The 17,831-nt window shown below is 37.5% G+C and overlaps 1 protein-coding gene across 1 annotated transcript in view; it reads left to right on the forward strand.

The window, feature by feature from the left end:
- Positions 1–619: 619 nt before the first annotated feature.
- Positions 620–17,831, forward strand: part of VPS13B (vacuolar protein sorting 13 homolog B) — a 512,636-nt gene continuing 495,424 nt past the window's right edge. The window contains 2 exon segments of the mRNA XM_009275488.2: positions 620–766; positions 8,269–8,412. Of these exon segments, the coding sequence (XP_009273763.1) occupies positions 620–766; positions 8,269–8,412 (291 nt within the window).

Consider the following 17,831-nt stretch of genomic DNA (forward strand, 5'->3'; position numbering starts at 1 on the left):
GTCTCCTCAGGGCGGCAGGGAGGGTGGGGGTGCTGGAAAGGGTGGGGGGTGGGAGGGAAGCGGTGGCAAGTGGTAGCATAACTTCAGCTTGGGTTTTGGAGGATTTTAGTTTGCTTAGAGTTAAGGGTGGCACGAAGCCGGCATTTTTGCTACGTGCACGATACTCAGGGTATCAGATCGGTGTTTCTAAGGTGATGTTTTAGCATGGGCTTTTATCAGTTAAAAGTGACAGGGTGTCTGTCGCTTAAATTTCATGTGAAAGCATGGTAGACTGCTTGACCTCCTTCTCTGTTTTTTGGTTTGTTTGGGTTGGCTTTTCTTTTGATAGTGAGCAAGCCAGTTATTCGTTCCAATATATATATGTATATAAGCTGGAAATTCGTAAATGCAAATAGATGTGCTTTCATCTTGGTATATCTTTCATCTTTATATGTAGAGGTACACATAATTACATATAGACATACATGTTTAGAAAGCAGAATTTGAAATATAATTTTTCATACATCCAAACAATGTGACTGTTGTTTTATTGAAAATTAGTCTGACAGACTTATAAATAATACCTCATTGTCTTGTCTTTTTTCCTAGTGCTTGACCTGTAATACAGAAATCTTCCAAAATGCTGGAATCCTATGTAACTCCTATTTTGATGAGTTATGTGAATCGCTACATAAAGAACTTGAAGCCTTCAGATCTACAGTTGTCACTCTGGGGAGGAGATGTTGTACTTAGTAAACTTGAATTAAAATTGGATGTACTTGAACAGGTATGTTATGTTTACAGTAGTTACAGTCTGTGTCTTTGATTTAAAAGAAGTTGACTAAATAATTTACATTGGTCTGCACAGATGAATGTTCTTCTTCTTATGCAAGTTCTTTTTCCCCCCTGCATTTAGTTATTCTTGCATTAATTCCATGCCATTTGTTTAGTAGTGAATGGTAATCCTTTGCATATTCTGTAAGTTATGGGGTGTGAAAAGAAAGGCTTTTTTGTGGACATGTTTCTTCTTTCAGTTACCATTGTTTTACAGTACAAACATTAACTAAATTGCTTTTCCAGTCATATTTACTAATTGCCTATAGTAACTAATTCAAAATGTCACAAAGTAAAGTAGGATCTCTTTAATTATGCATACTAAACACATTTGTGTTCTCTATATTGTTTTATGACTCCAGTTTTCATCAGTCCAGTTGTATCTGAACTTTAAGAGTAATTGAGGGACAGATTTGATCAGCTGGTTCGTGTGGATTAGATCAGAGGCTCTGCAAAACTTGGCCTTAAAAAGACAAGCTTGACCAAGTAAAACACTTGATGTAGAATTTGGAGCCTGCTGTCAATATGAACTGGTGAAGTCTTAGTGGAGGGACTGTTTCCTTCTGTGCTTATCTGAGTTGACAACTTGAGGAGTTGAGTGTGTGAGATAGATAAAGCTGTTTTCTGTTGTGCATGGTGTAGCGAGTCTTAGCTAGTCCTGTGTCCAGATGTAGTCCAACTGAAGGAGCTGAGAGAAATGCAGCAAAAAATAATGGGGGATTTAGACAATATGGCCGTTGAAAGAAGAATAAAATAGACAGGGAATGTGGTTTTAATTTTGAATAAAATAAGGTGAGACAAGATAGGGCAAAAGTTATATGGATGAGACAAGAAAGAATGGAATAAATTGCACTCAGGGAGACTTAGATTGGACATCAAGGAAAATTTTTCTCATGTTTTGATTGGATTGTGAGGCATTGGAGTAGACTGAGGAGACTGCGTGATTTTTATCAGGGGAGACCTTTTAAAAGGTGAAAGAAATATTTATGGTTAATTAAGTATCTCTGATCCTGTTCTGGAAGAGGAGACAATCTTTCAAGAGAACCTGTCCTATTTTCTGTGCTTCTGTAAAGAGCCTGATTTGTCTTCCTTCAAGTATTTGGTGGCCTCTGTATTTTCTCTCAAGTCTTTTGATTCCTCGTTTTCTTGGTACAACTTGTCCATGTAGCTGATGCAGATACTGGACTGCAGTTGTGTAGGATGTGTTCCTCCTGTGAATATTCAAAGCCTTTTTTAATGTATATATTATGGAATCAAAGAAGGGTTGATCAGAAAGTAATTCTGGAGGTTATCCAGTCCAACCTCCTGTTCTGAGTAGGGCTGTTGCCAACATTATATCAGATCAGCTTGTGATTTTCTCCAGTTGAGTCTTGAAGTCTCCTGTCTTGGTTGTGAAAACCTCCTTGTTGGGTAAACTGTTCCAGTGCTATACCATGTAGGAAGAAAGTTTGTCCCAATAGCAAATGATGACTTGGGATGGATATATCAAACTTGCTGTATTACCTGGCGCTGTTAGGATTTTGCTGCCATCATCTATGTTGTTCCCTTTCAAATAGTTGCAGTTTGCTGGTAGGTGATCCCTGGCTTCGTCTTGTCTGTTCATGTATCAGCTGAGTACCTAAGTATCCAGTGCAATCTGTTGCTGTCATGGCTCTTGTAAAGGCAAATCTTGCCATATATACACCTGTGCTCATGTCTTATTAGCTTGAATGGGCATGTGAATATGCGATGAAAGCAAAATTTAGCTCTGATTCATTTTTTTTACATTATTTGGCTGTGTGTTTATGTGAAATGTAGTGGTCTTAATTTGGCTCTTATTATTCTTTGGAACTTGCCTAGACCCACAAACTGTATTTAGGGTGTCTTGCTCTTTTGCAGAAGGGATGCTGCTTTATGCCTGCTCAGCAAAACTCTTTGAGTATGTAGTATGTGGTAATACAACACCCCCAAGCCTTTGCAGCTGGCAGGAGCTCCCCTGAAAAGCTAAAGTCTCTGAAAGTTACCAGTATATGTTATTTTATTTGGATTCTCTGTCTGAATGGATCCATGATATCGGAAGTTAATCACTTGCACTGCTCTTCCCTTCTAACATCCTCTGCTGTTATCTCCAGGATGGTTCCCTGCTCCTTACCTGGCATGAATGCAGCCTTAATTTCATGCTTTAGGCTTTGGATACAAATGCACGTACCCTGGATATCATTGTCTGGAGTCTTAAACATTGTCAGAGGATTCCAGCTTTTGTGGAACTGTACAAGATTATTTGAGAACATTAGCATAGGTGCCAAACTACCTGGACAAAGCACCTTATAACAGATCTGGGAACAAGTCTGTGCGTTCTCCCTTCACTCCTTGCACTTCAGCTGATATTAGTGTACCCATGTCATGTTGCGCTCTTATGGGCCACCAGACAGAATCCCAAAGAACACATGAGAACAGAGCGCAAACTGCTGTCTGTCTTCTAGAAGATCTTACCTTAAACTATTTTTGGGACTAAGTTGGAACCAGTACCTTATGAAATCAGATATAACATAACGTTTGACGTTTGATACGTCAACAGCTATCAAACCCAAAGAGAACATTTTAGTACCTGAAAATACTTTTCATATTTTTGTGTATATTTATGTATGTTTTATATGCTCTCATTAAATTAAGCTGAATATTATTGCAATAACTCTTCGTTTTTCTCCCCCCCCCCCCCCCCCCCTTTTTTTTTTTTTTTTTTTTTGGCAAATACCAGTTCTGTAGTGAAAGCTGAGTACTAGTTTGTACTTGGGTTCAACCTTCTAGGTACAATGTAGCTTTTGTACATAATTATGTCACTCTTTGAAAAGCCAGTTAATTTTAAAATTATTATATTTTATAATTATTATCTTTAGTGGAAGATTAAATCTAATAAAATTTTGATAGTAGTTTTTTTCCTATCCTGGATGATTCAATTACTAAAAGACTAAGCATTCCAAGAAATTTTCCATCTAGGCATAATTTGCACATTGTACAAAAACTACTTCAAGAAAGTATTTTGTAATTAAAATTTAAAATTTATATTTAAATATTATTTTATGGAAAAGCCTTTTAAGCACTTTTGGCAACTTCTATATGAAGTCACTATGGTACCAGAGGTAACAGAACTACCTGTGAACTTCGTAACTAGCTTGTGTGTAATGTTTCTGTTGACACAATGGTACCAAAGAGATAGGATACATGGTGGGCTCTTCTTGCTGCTTGTGTGTATTTCCATAACATCCTAGCTTATTATGTTAGCTGTTTTCTAAACTCAGGAGGGAAAGATGAAGTGGTCTTTGATTGGAAGACAAAGGAGAACTTGATCTAAAGGTGGTTGAGTTTTATTGTAGTGTGGACTTTTCATACCTGAAAGAATTTAGAAAGAAAGAAGTATGAAAAATGGTAAGGTACTTAAGATAATTTTAAGGAAATGAGTGCATTAAAATATCCTTACTGTAAGTGTCTGTTATGTGCCACTGGGTTACTTGTGAAATACAGCCTTGAATGTGGAGAAAAGGTATTTGAATTAATACTTGCCTATCACCCCAGAGTTTGGGAAAGTCCTGTATTTTAGGACAAGGGGAATTATGATCATCTAGTCTGCAGTCTTGCATGATGTCGGTCAGTTATTTATGTGTCGAGCCCAGGAGTTTGTTTTCAGCCATATCATAATTTTTTGAAGGATTTGTATGATGTAAATGTAAAATCTAAAAAATAAACTCTCATCAGTCATAAGTATAAAAGATACATTAAGAATTTCATGCAGTACTTAATGAAAGGGAAAAATTGCACAGGAAAGGAAGAGGAATAAAAATGATCTTTGTTATGTTGTATTATGAACAAGTTACTAAATTTGGCACACATTTGTTTTGTATTGTCTACTGAAATAACATAACAAAGATTTCCCTGCATTGCTTTAAGGAAACTTGCTTGTGCAATTAGGGTAATGTCAGACAACATTTTTATCTAAATTCCTTTGAAAAAGAAGAACCGTGTCTTCTAAATATGCTGTGCATTTGGTTGTATCACTTCATTTTGAAGGAATTCCTACTTCCATTCAGTTTCTTTCAAAATCTTACGGTTAGCTAGACAAAAATGAGAATGTGTTAAAGCCATCCAGCAAATGGTGGAAAAATATCTATTCTAGAATGCCTTTTGAAGTAAACGCATAACTTACGCTTGTGAGCACAAGTCAGGATCTAAATAGACATTGCGATATTAATGTGTGTTGTAAAAATTACATATCTGCTGGTCTGGAAAGGGAATTTATTTCTATTACTGTTAATAGTGATAGTTCACTGTCTTGATTCATAAGCATTGTCTCTTAAGTTGTAATGTATTTTTAGATTGCATATTTTTTTGATCACTTATTTCTGTTGGCCCCCACAAAGCTGCGGGACATAAGGTATCTTTTCATTTATTGTATGACCAGTGTAGCAACATCTGTAGCTAAACTGCCCAGTACTTGCTTTTCGGTGGCTTAACTGAAGTTGTCTGGATTAAAATTTTATTCATGTTGATTGTAAGCCTAAGGCTGAATTTCTAGGAGAGAGGCTTTTAGCTAAAATCCTTCAGTATATTTATGAACAAGATGAAGAAAAAACACTTTGTAAAAACAAATTAACAATTTTCTTCAAACTGTTTTTTATGAGAAGGTCTATAACTATCATCTTTTGGAATGAGGACTTGAAATTAGATGAGATTTTCTGTAAGCATGGCTGAGCTAGGAGTCAAGAGTTTCCCTGACATGAGAGGTGTGGGTTTTATTTTCTTTTTTAAACTTCGTTCATGAAAGCTCATTAAAACCAAGAACTAATTTACAAACTGAAAGCTGTACTTTGCAAAAAATAGAGCTATAATTTTGTGTAGTTGTCTTCTCTGAAGATTTTGACAGCAGTGAATATACTGCATCTACTCTTAGCCTTGTATGCAAGGTGAATGTTTTCATAGTACCAGTGGAAAGGCTGAAGAGGTATCAGCCATAGAATGGAGAGAGTGCTTGTCTCTGTGATGGTGCGAGGTATTCATGCATAAGAATAGTTGACTTCTCTTTTGGGTAACTAATTAGAGGCTATCTCAGGATGCTAACCTGTCACAGTTGCGGTAGTGTGCAACTGTGAACTTATAACATGGTAGCTACTTAAAAAAAATAAAAAGTAGTGGGTTTTAAAAACATATCACTAAGATTTAATTACAGTTCCAAGATATTAGGCAAATAATGACATTAACTAGCTTCACAGAAATATTCTATAGATAGACTTTTATCATACATGTCAAGTACTAAATGCAAAATCCAGTTGTCCTCAAATTTTATTCATGTAGAACTTCTATACAGCAGGGATAAGTCTAGGCTCAAGCAGTGCAGGAAAACAGGCTTTCTGGATCCACTTCTAGATGTGCGTATCTGAAATTCCCTAGCAACTTGCCTGCTTGACCTCAGAGTTTCATGGACCTTCTGTATTTAAGTCCTACTCATTCATATGAGTACTGAGTCGAAGCATGTAAGTACCTAAACTCAGCAGAGGTGCAAAGGTGCTTAAGCCCTGGGTTGCCCAGTTTTGCCAGGTAAATTCTGAAGTTCTGAACAAAGGTTTATGACCCTGAGTTTACTAAGAAACACAACAGTTAAGAACCTAATGGCCAAAACTATTGCCCAGCATCTAGGAGACTTAGATTCACTTCCTTTCTCACCCTGACAAGATTCACACCTATAGTTCCTAGCATCTAGGATGAAGACCAAAACACCAGGCTATAAGCAACTCCAAGTGAACACATCTGTTGTTTTTTCCCCATTAAAACTTTAAACCTTTGTAGCCAAAAATGTCAGGATAGAGATTAGAAAGGTAAGAAAGATCATCATTGAAGCCTCGTCATTAGAATACTTAGTACTGAGAATGCCGACTTAAAATTCTGACATAATATCAAATACTATTTCTTTATTTTGCACTAAGCACTTATTTTCATTATTTTAAATCTGATTTCTAGTGCTTGGACCAGGTCTCTAGCTGCAGGTGGCTGTTCTGTCTGATAAGCGTTAAGCTCATGCTTCCCAGGAGAACTCCTGGGGCTACTGGGGAAATTTCAACCTTTTGGATCCAAAGTAGATGAAGGCATCCAATGTGATGTCCAGTGCTGCCTACTTGAGATCCAAAGAATTTATCTCAACCTCTGCACCTTGTGTTTCCTGCTGACTAGCTGCATGTAGCAGCTGGCTCACTGGGGCCGTCCCACAGACGTCTGCTCTATGCATTTACTGGATGGAGTGCCAGGCATTTATTAGGAGTTCTGGACTGACTTGCACCACTTTTTAAAGCAGTGTGACATCCAAGTTAGGCCTTGGTGAGGAGTCTGAGTTTTGCCAATGAACAATTTAGTAACTTCCTATTTACTGAGCAGTTTGATGTGAATGGGGCAACACCTTGAAAGCTGTGGATAAAAAGATAACAAGAAAACCAGATTAACTGCTTCTCTAGTGAGTGCCTCCATCCTGATCATTGAATTACATAGGGATTCTGCAGAAGAAATAATATGACATCATGTTTTTAGAAAGGACATCATAAAATACATGAGCAAGAGTCAAATCAGAATAGCAGTTGTAACTCTACTTCTGGCATTTCTTAATTTAGAGTGCCTGGCTTAGTAACCTTAACACTTTTATATTTTTTTAACACAACCATTTCATTGTAACACAGAAATTTTAATTTGTAAGTCAAACAAAGTGCACCAAGTAAATCTTTGCTTTATGGAGTGTTTTTTTGATTCAATTAGTGTTTTTGTGTTGACCTCTAATCTTCTGTTTGGCTTGTTTCCTTAACGTTTAACATTATTTTAACATTAGAAAAAAAGAATACAAACTGTACTTACATAAAATAAAGGGAACCAATTAAACATGTATGTAACAAAAAAACCCCTTTTCAGTAGTTTTTACTAAAACTCTTTGTTGTAAGTACGTCATAGCTTTTGTACAGACTTCATTTTTGTTTGTGGCCAATCTTAAGAGCACTGACCTCTTAAAACTCAAAGTACTAAAATATTTTGGAAGAAATTGCCTTGCTGTGGCCTTGTCAGTGTTTAATTCCAAATTTGTGTTCTTCAGAATAATGGAGGTTGCATATCAGTTTATGTATTTACTTTCACCTGGTTCATTTCTACTTGTCCCTTGAATAGTGACACGTTTTGCAGTAGCTTCATGCAAGAGAGGTGGTTTTAAATTGTCTTTTATTATCAAGGACATGGTAATCCAGTGTCTCTTTTGAACAGACTAATTGTAATGTAAGTGTGCACCCGATTATAAAGCCAGTGGCCAAACCCCGTGGCACACTGCTGATCTGGGGAGGGAGAATAACTTTTGACTATGTTTTGTCGTAGAACCTTATTATTTTAAGTTACAGATGTGTCTTGAATTTTGATATGTTTCAGTAGTCACCTCACCACTTCTTTTGTTGTTGTTAGGAGCTGAAACTACCATTTACTTTTTTAAGTGGGCATATTCATGAACTTCGGATTCATGTGCCATGGACAAAATTGGGATCAGAACCAGTTGTCATCACTATCAATACGATGGAATGCATCTTGAAATTAAAGGATGGAGCTCAGGTAAGAAATACGATGAATGTTTTTCTAACATTGAGAGGTTGATGAAAATAATAGCTTCTATAGGTCACTTTCTTTTAAGCCATCTGAAGAATCAGGTATGTAAAGTTGCAATCCCTGTTGCTTTCTGAGAGGCTAATATTGTTATTCCCGTCATGGCTAGTATCTTCCTTTATGCATATTTTTAATTCTTTATTAGCTGTAGTGGTGTTCCTGTGGATGTAAAAGTGTGTTAATAGTGCTCTGCCAGAATTTTCCTATGACTAGATAACAAACGTATTTCAGGAGCAATATAGCATCCTACGTGTTTCCAGCTTCTGCTTCCCAAGAAGCAGTGCTGGTTGCTTGAGACAGCTGTGTGTGACACCACTGGCATTGGGCATTTTTCAAAAGATGTGTTGTTACTATTGAAGGAGTGCTTTAAAGATCCTGGAGTGTAACTCTCTTTTCCCTTTAGAAGTTATAGTACCTGCTGGAGTGTACTTGGAAGACTTCTTACGTATAAGGGTCTCAAAGGGCTTTTTGTTAAGTTGCTCACACTAATTTGTTCATTACGCTGTTTCACAGGCTCAGGAAAGATTTCCTTCTGACACAATGAAGCTGAAATATGTAGTGGCTCAATTTTGTTATATGTCTAACTTAGTTAACAAAAAGTACTTGGGTATGTTAATGTTGAACTTGCAGTTTTTTTAGTCAGTGTGGTGCTTTAACTCTGGAAAGGTTTTGTGGGGTTTTTGTTTTTTTTAAAAGTGTTGTTCCCATTTCAATTTCAACATAGGGTCCTCCAGTTATATTAAGGATCATACAAAAGAAAATTGCAATTTGTGCAAAGCTCTCAAGTGTTTGGTAGGATGCTTGATGAGCTATTAACATTTAACATCAATAATCAGATATAAGCCAGCAAGAACATTGGAAAACACTTTTTCATTATGTTTGATATTTCTTATAATATTCTTTTACAGTTCCAGAGCTAAAAGGCTTTTGTTGCTGGAGTAGAACTCTCTAGTCCTAGGTATGCCACCCGCAAAGCATAAGCTTGCATTCTGTAGTTACACTTAATCTATGCGCATATACACACGTGTACGCACACCAACAACCAAATGCTAAGTACTTTTCCAATGTTAAGGTAAGATTTCGAGGCCAGATGTTCCATGAGAAATGTGTTTTAGAAGCAGCAAATTACAACTAATTATAGAAGTTGCAGAAGAAGATTTGTAGCCCATGACTTTGTGCAACCCAGAACTAATATTTGATATTGGACCATGCAGATGGCTACTGCTGGAATGATCAGATTTCCTGCTTGCATGGTATTTGAAACTTAAATTTTGTGGTGCATACAGCAAAAGGTCAAGTGTCATGAATGTAAAGCACTCTCAAAACAAGTATTTGTTACAGATGTTTAAGATTCAGAGGCAAGAAAGGATTTTTGAAAATTGCAACTGACGTATGAACAAATTATTCAGTGGTATGTACACTCAGGAGGGTAAAATTTGGGTCTGTGCCATAGAAGGATTATCTTTGACTAACAAGAATGTAAATGAAAACACTTTTATGCTGTTCTCTGAGGATATGGTTTAAAAAGTTGACAGCTTGAATTTTATTTCTTGAATTACTATTTGAAAGTGTTTTATAAAAAGAAAATGTTTTGACAAATTCTTGTGTTCTAACTTCCAGTGTGACAGTGTACTTGGCTAAAACCAATCATCATAAAAATCTTTGTAATCAGTGAATAAAAAACCTGAATGAAATAGAATATTTCTGTGGAAAATGGTGGTAAAATGAACTTTCAGTGAATTTAGCTCCAGCTGGAACTGTTCTGCCAAGAACTTCATATCAGCAAAGAGCATATTAGCAAGAAAGTGTAGTTCCCAAAAATTTATTGGCTTGATCCTGCGTTTCCTTCCTCAGGTGAAACCTCTAATGAGCACATGTGTAATTTCACCTGAGCAAAAAATAAAGCTTCTGACCTCAACTTAGTGCGATGTGTATTCTTTGGAAGGGGGCTATTTCAAAGAATGTTTATTTTGAAGATGTATGGGGATTAAAATACACAGCACTGTTTGAAACTATTGTCCAGTGGACCCTACAGATTTTTTTTGTGAGTAAAAAAAACTATCCCCCTTTGTGTATTTTTGAAGAGTGCTAGCCTCTTGAAAATGCTTTTGTACGCCTGTGCTTTACTCTCACTGATGCTGTGTCGTTGTTAGTTCAGTTTCAATATTGGTTTGTTTTTGGGTTTTTTGTTGTTGTTTACGCTATTGCAGTGTCTCCTCCTCAGCTGAGATAAAAGTTTCAAGTAGACAGTAATGGCTCAACTTCTAGTTTTATGCTAATATTCTCCTTTTCTAAGCAGAAATGTTGTGTAAGTGGTAAGTTCACCTAGTAATATACAAAATCCACAGTGTAGAATTAGTGGTATTTTTAGTGAATTTTGAGGTTTGAGCATTTGAAGGTCACTGCTTTTCCCCCCTTTTCTGTGCTTTTCTTCCTTCCTTTCCTTCTCTACAGGTGATACTACCACTTCCAAAACAGAATGTTAAATAAGTATGGCTACTTCATAAGAAAATGAAACTTAAGTGCATCAGGAACTGAATTTTGCAGTGATGAAAGTGGTGTTCTATTGAACATGCTTTGTATGTGCTCTTTTGGTTATGATTTTGGTTAATGCCAGTAACTGAAGTAGAAATTTGGTGTGAGGCATTTTGCATTGCTTTTTGTTGTCTGTCAGCTTAATGCAACTGTGCCTGTTTTTTTGCTCCTGAATGTAGCCTTCTGCAGCCCTGAGTTTTAAGTATCACCATTTATAATGTTATCAAATTCATGAAATATGTTGGTTAACTATGATTTGAAATGTGTTCTTACACACTTAAATGCGGTTCTGAAGTTCTCTTGGCTTGTAGTTGTTAAGTTATAGTAATTGACTCCCATGACACTGTTCTTCATGAATGTTATATTGTTTTAGAGGGTGGTTAAAGTTCCAGTATTACATTCTTCTCATTACTTATGTCTTTATATTAAATCTCATGAGACTTATCTAGAATTGAAATCCCCTTGCTAAACCTCTGTTGATGCTGTTTCTCCTCCTAGAGTTTTTCTCCTTTTTGTCCTGTTGGACCCTTCTTAACTTTATTACTTCTACCTAAACTCTTTTTTAAAAAAAAAAAAAAAAAAAAAAAAAACCCCTATTTAAAAAACCCCGCAATGCCACAATACCTCTGTGCCCAAACCAGAGGCTTTACATTCAGTCTGTGCAAATTGGGAAGGACAAGCCTGTGTCTGTTTCCTTCACCTTCCTGACATTATAACTAACCACAAGACTAATCTTCTTTATGTTCAACCTTGAATTCTGTGGTTTTTAGTCTTGGAACTGACGCAAATGAGGAGATTCAAGGAGAAATGTATTATCTCTTACTGCTTCACTTTTGAGTCCTTGCCTTTAATCAGGACACAGTGCATCAGGAATATGCTGATGTATATGAAGATGAAAACTCTCTACCCTAAGGATAACTAATTATGGAATCAGGGAAGACTGTTAGATACAAGCACTTACAGGGGCACAGGGAAACCAAGTAGTTGTTTGGCTCAGCATACAGACAATTAAGCACTGTTCCTTTTATGAGGCATTACAAAGAAGGTTTTGAAGGACTATAATAACTCTGTGGAAGCGGTGGAGAACAGCCCACAAGCATGACTGTCAGAATAGCAGACACATTCTTATCTGACAATCAGTAGAGACTGTCATCAAAGAATGCTGAAAGCAGAAATTGATCTTGACTGGGAAATGATCGAGATGGTAGATAGGGTGTGCAGAAAGGTTATGAAGGACTTTGAAAGTGAAGACAGAAGGCTTGTGTTTGAGGGTATAGTTATATAAAGTGTTTGCTTAGGTGGTAAAGCTCGCTCCAGCTCTGAAGCAGTGCTTTGCTGTTTTTCTCCTTCTCACCTGGGCTGTAGTAGTTCAATTGGATGTTGCTGTATGGACAAGTGGTGTGTTTTTTTCTGTTTGAGTGTATACGTATGCTGTTCAGTGACAGCAAAAATATGGTAAGACTTAGAATCATAGAATAGTTTGGGTTGGAAGGGACCTCTAAAGGTCATCTAGTCCAACCCCCCTGCTGTGGACAGGGACATCTTCAACTAGATCAGCTTGCTCAGAGCCCTGTCCAGCCTGACCTTGAATGTTTCCAGGGATGGGGCATCTACCACCTCTCTGGGCAACCTGTGCCAGTGTTTCACCACCCTCAGTGTAAAAAATTCTTCCTTCTATCTAGTCTAAATCTCCCCCCCTTTAGTTTAAAGCCATTCCCCCTTGTCTTGTCGCAACAGGCCCTGCTAAAAAGTTTGCCGCCATCTTTCTTATAAGCCCCCTTTAAGTACTGATAGGCTGCAATAAGGTCTCCCCGAAGCCTTCTCTTCTCTAGGCTGAACCACCCCAACTCTCTCTTGACTTGAAGTCAGAGGATTAACAAACAGTCTTTAGTAGCCCCTTTTCCGCTTTTTGTTTGCTCATGTAGAAGCTCAAGGTCTTTATTTTTGAAATATTTTCATTTGGTACTTACTCATTTTCATAGTGGTATCTTTAGTTCAGTAAATCTGATATTGAGTTTTAACACTTGTATGCAAAGTTTAAGGTGAAGATTCTATGGAGAGCTGCCCTACAGGAAGCAAGCTATGTCATCAGCTAGTGTTGAGTCATAATCTCAGGTTAATGAAGAATATGAAATTTGTCATTAAGCAGCCAGTTCATGCTGCTTTTATTTGTGTTTTAATAGCTTAATATAACAAAGGGGATTTTATCTGTTTCTGTGTGTGCGTGCATACAAATAAGTATATATAAGTAACAAGAACAGTTTTCCATGTTAGTTTTAATTAAAACAAATTTCTTTGTGTAAATTGGACTTTAAGTAGAGTTTAATCTTTTGCAAAGGTTCAGGAAGGTTTGGCAGAGCCTTTGGTTGGGTTTTATGCCATTTTCTGTAAAGAACTCCAGTCTGGACAGTTCTTATATTTTCTATGAGTTGTTTGATGTGAAAAGAAATATTTTGAGTAGGAGATTCTCTTTCAAGGATACTATCTTTCTAAGGGAGAAATACCATGTTCCACAAATCTCTTGCAAAAACATTTAGTAAACTTACTCTTTCAGCAGAGGAAGCAGTAGAGTAAAGGCAGGCTGCAACAGCTGCTAGAAAAGACCTTGCAGCACTTGGTTCAGACACTTGTCGTGTTTGTGTTTCCAGTGTTTTCAAATGAGTGGCTGAAGAGGAGATACTGAACTGCTTTGCTTAAAGCTGGATTAATATTCATACGTTCTAGCTGGTCAAGCAAAAGTGACCATGTAACTTACCTATTTTTTCCTACTAAGCACTTTCATATGAAAAGTCTTTAAAAGCAAGGTATCTGGCACTTTAGATTGCAGTAATTCTGCATGCAAAAGAAGTTGCCTTTGCTGTGAATTTGTTCAAAGATGCCTGCGGGCACGTTTCTTAATACTCTAGCTGTAGAAGTCCTTGACTGCCCTGGTGTTGCCTCAACCTGAATAGCTGGCATGCTTACCTAAGTGCCTGTTACCACGTTAGTCATTTTGGACAGTTTTCATGTGAATTTGTCAGTATATTTCTTTTTGAAGTCCTTTTCAGGGCTAAGTAATGGTGATTTCAAATGTCTGAAACTGGTTAGTATGAAAGGTATGAGTGGTCCCACTTGATTTTTTTCTGTGCTTGTGCCTGGCCCCAAGGAGAGCTTCCAATGTTGGTGTGCTGCCTGCAGGCAAAGATAGAGGGGCAGTCCTGACCTAATACTAGTGCTTCGTCTGGGTGAGTGAGCCTTGCTTTTAGGTGTTTTGGCTAAAGAACAAGACTTCGGGTAGTAAGCACTCTTGCTTTCTATGCCGTGCAATACAGGGTGACATCTTCATTGGCAGTGCTGTGCCTAGCTCCTGAGAAAACCCACAGGGACAAGGCGTGATAAACTGACTCAGTACCTTGAGAATACACGTCACTCTCTTTATGTGAGAAGGATCTAACTAGGAGGACACTTTTCTGAGCAGCCAAACAGTGGATGACTGAGCAAGACAAGGAATGTATGAGTGCCCACTGCAACCGAACTTTCTGGTTGTTGTAACATTTTCCCAGTTTTTTATCATGACAGTACACATGTGCATGAAAGATGTAAACAAGGTATGTTTTCCTTTCTTTCTGCCAGCTTGTCTTCTAAACACTCTCTCCAACTGGCTGAAATTTAAATGCTTATTAGAAAGATTTAAAACTTGATAGTTTCATTCCTTGAAATATTTAGTCCTGCAAATGTCAACATTATACATGTTTAAAGAGAGAGGCCAAGTAGACTATGTCAGGCATGTTTACTGTGGCAGCAGATTCAGGAACAGAACAGCAGTCAAAAATTTGGGGTTGTGTTCTTACTAAGGAGCTCAGATTCTGAATGCAGTTCAAGAAGAATGTTGTCAAAATGAGTCTAGTCATTATTACAAAATGTAGCGAGGTTGTAGTAACACCAATGATTTTCAATAGGGTTTTTTTGTGTTCAAACAGATGCGCTTTGCAAATTGAAAGTGTAATGAAGAGAATGCAAGGCAAGGGTATGGCTCTGTGTTGGTGTAGGTGTTGCAAGATAAGGAAGCTGCCAGGAGCTGTGTATGTAGTTAAGTTTTCCCTTCAGTGCCTGTAGCAGCTGGAGCAATAGTACCTAGTAAGTAAATGTTGCTTTTTCTCAGCTTGCCTGTTGCCTTCTGAACAAGACCTTCTCTGTGTACCTCTTTGTGGTGTAGTTCAGATCAAGTTTGTGCTTTTGAAGAAATCTGGTTGTCCAGACTTACTGTGCTTTGACCTCCATCATGGGGTTGTCTCAGAACTAATGAGCTGGATCCCTTTTGGATGAAACTAAAGGGAAATCGTACTCTAGGAGCATGGTAATGTGCTCCAGCTGCTAACTGACATTAATGAGAACAGTTGACTTGTGTGGGTTGTTAATAGAATCAATACTCTGTGATCACCAGCCATGGTGTGGTCTCATATTAGGAGCACGGTGAATCCCACTAGACCAGTTGAGTTTCTTCAGAAGTTGTTCCGGCTGTCCAGGTTCAGAAAGTCTATGTCTAACCCACATTTAGTGCTTACTTCTCTGCTTTTCATAGTTAGTGTGTCTGTGACAGTAGTAATCTCATGAAACATCTAATTATGGACATGGTGCAAGCACCACTTCTTTTATTTTCCCCTCTCCTCCTTTATAAAAGCACATCCCTCCAGTGTTTTCTGAGACTGCACTAAATTTGTATGTTCCCCTTATCCAAGGGTTCAGGAAAAAGTTTATGTGGTAAGAAAGCAGAATCTAAGCTTCCAGAATGATAGAGATCTTTTTTTTTTTATCTATCAGCTGGTAGCTGTAAAGCTAATTTGACATGGACATATTATCATATAGCTGCTATTCTGGTGGAGGACCGCTGTTTAAAAACAACTTTCTTCCAGAAGTAATAATGCCTGTCAACTGTTGGGGTTTTGTCGAGGTTCAAGACCTCAGGTTGCCTTGTCATGATTTGTGGTACTTTGTATCTTTTAGTATAATCATACAGTTGGTTTGTCTTAGGCATATGGACTAGGCTTCTTGTGATCTATTCAAAATAGCTTTTTTGCTTTTCTAAAATTTAAATATTTAAAGATTATTTGTTTTTTATTACTGTTTGGCTATATTGGCTTAGACTGGCTCATTGCCTTTTAAGATGTCTGTTGTGTGTTGGGAAACATAGCCTTGCCAAAGAGGAAATAACACTTTTGAAGTTTTAAACAACTCATTGCCCTCCAAAAGAACAGTTTAACTGTCCTTTAAATTCAAGAAGGACAGAAATATATTTACGTATGTATAAACACGGGTTATATACATTAATGTTTTAATTCTTTATACATATAAGTGCACATGAACTTCATTTTAACTCCCAAATCAATGTCCCAGGTTTGGAGGCTGAGCTTTTTTCAAATGCTTGTGTGGCACTAGCTCTGTACCTCATATAATGTATGACTTTTCTATAGGCTGTTAAACAACCCTGCAGCTGCAGAGACTGTTAGCTTAGCGCAAGGAACACATTTGGAACATGCTTTGTTAAGTTAGTTGGTCTTATGCAGAACATCAGTTGGAGATCTGTCTTTCTCAAGTAGCAAGAGGAAAGAGTAACGCAGGTAGGAGTAGTACATGGAGGAAGGCTGGGGCAGCCAAATGGACAAAACGGTTAGGTGAGAAGAGGTTAAAGCCACCTGGTGGATGTGAAGGAGAAAGGTGTTGGTTTTTTTTTTTTTTTTGGGTAGTGGTCCTTCAAGCTTTCATAGCTTTACAGGTAATTCTAAATACATTGTTTAATCAGATGAGGGTAGCACGCTTACATGAAGAATTTCATTTGTTTGCCTTGGAACACCTGACTAGTCAAGAAATCTCTCACTTATTTCGGTGGAACCCTGTCAGGATGCCACATTTTGGAAAGATATAATCCTAATTTTGGACATGTTCCATGGGAGTATTTTTCCATGTGTGAATCTTTCGGGGAATCCTGCATAGCACTGAATTTCTTGAATCTGTCATAATATTTCAATCTTAGTAGTTTAACATATTATCGTGTTCTCCTATGCTTTCAAAATTATTCTTTTTTTTTCTTCAGAGCAGATTACTAGAACACAGTAATTTCATGGGTTTGTTCTAAAATAGATGTGTATATGAGGCTTGCTGTTTTCTGGATCAACTTCTATTTCAGCAGAAATCAGTGCTTTATGTGCCATGTGTTTCTGATTTGTACTTTTTTAAAGCCTTTGGCTTTTGGGCAGACAGTTCTAAATTAATCTTTTTATTTTTCCCCCCCTTCATTTTTGTTTATTCCCTTATTTTTTCTTACCCTTTTTTTTTTTTTTTTTTTATTTTAAACACTGGAAACGGGGGCACTGGCTTCCTAATTAGCTTCCTTCCTTCTACTGACAGCTCCAGTTTAGCTATAATTGTGCTTTGGTATTTGGCTATAGAATTTGGTTCCTCTTATTTTTGTAACTTCTTCACCCTTCCATGCTAGGTCCCTTCCTCTGTCAGTGTTCCAAATTTCTCTAAAATACCATTTTGACAAAAAGTAATGAAATAGTGTCTCAGCAGCTCCTCTCAGGCTTGTGAGTGTTTTGCCTTGATTCTTGTCGTCTTTCCTTCAGTTTACGTGGCTGATGGAACTCACTCAGTGCCTTCCATCTTGCTTCCAGCTTTAGCCTACTTAGAATCATAGAATCATTGAGGTTGGAAAAGACCTCTAAGATCATCGAGTCCAACCGTCAACCCAACACCACCTCCCACTAAACCATGTCCTTAAGTGCCTCATCTACTCGTCTTTTAAATACCTCCAGGGATGGGGACTCAACCACTTCCCTGGGCAGCCTGTTCCAATG

The sequence above is a fragment of the Aptenodytes forsteri genome, unplaced genomic scaffold (assembly GCF_000699145.1).
Source record: "Aptenodytes forsteri isolate BGI_AS27 unplaced genomic scaffold, ASM69914v1 Scaffold208, whole genome shotgun sequence".
NCBI lineage: Eukaryota > Metazoa > Chordata > Aves > Sphenisciformes > Spheniscidae > Aptenodytes > Aptenodytes forsteri.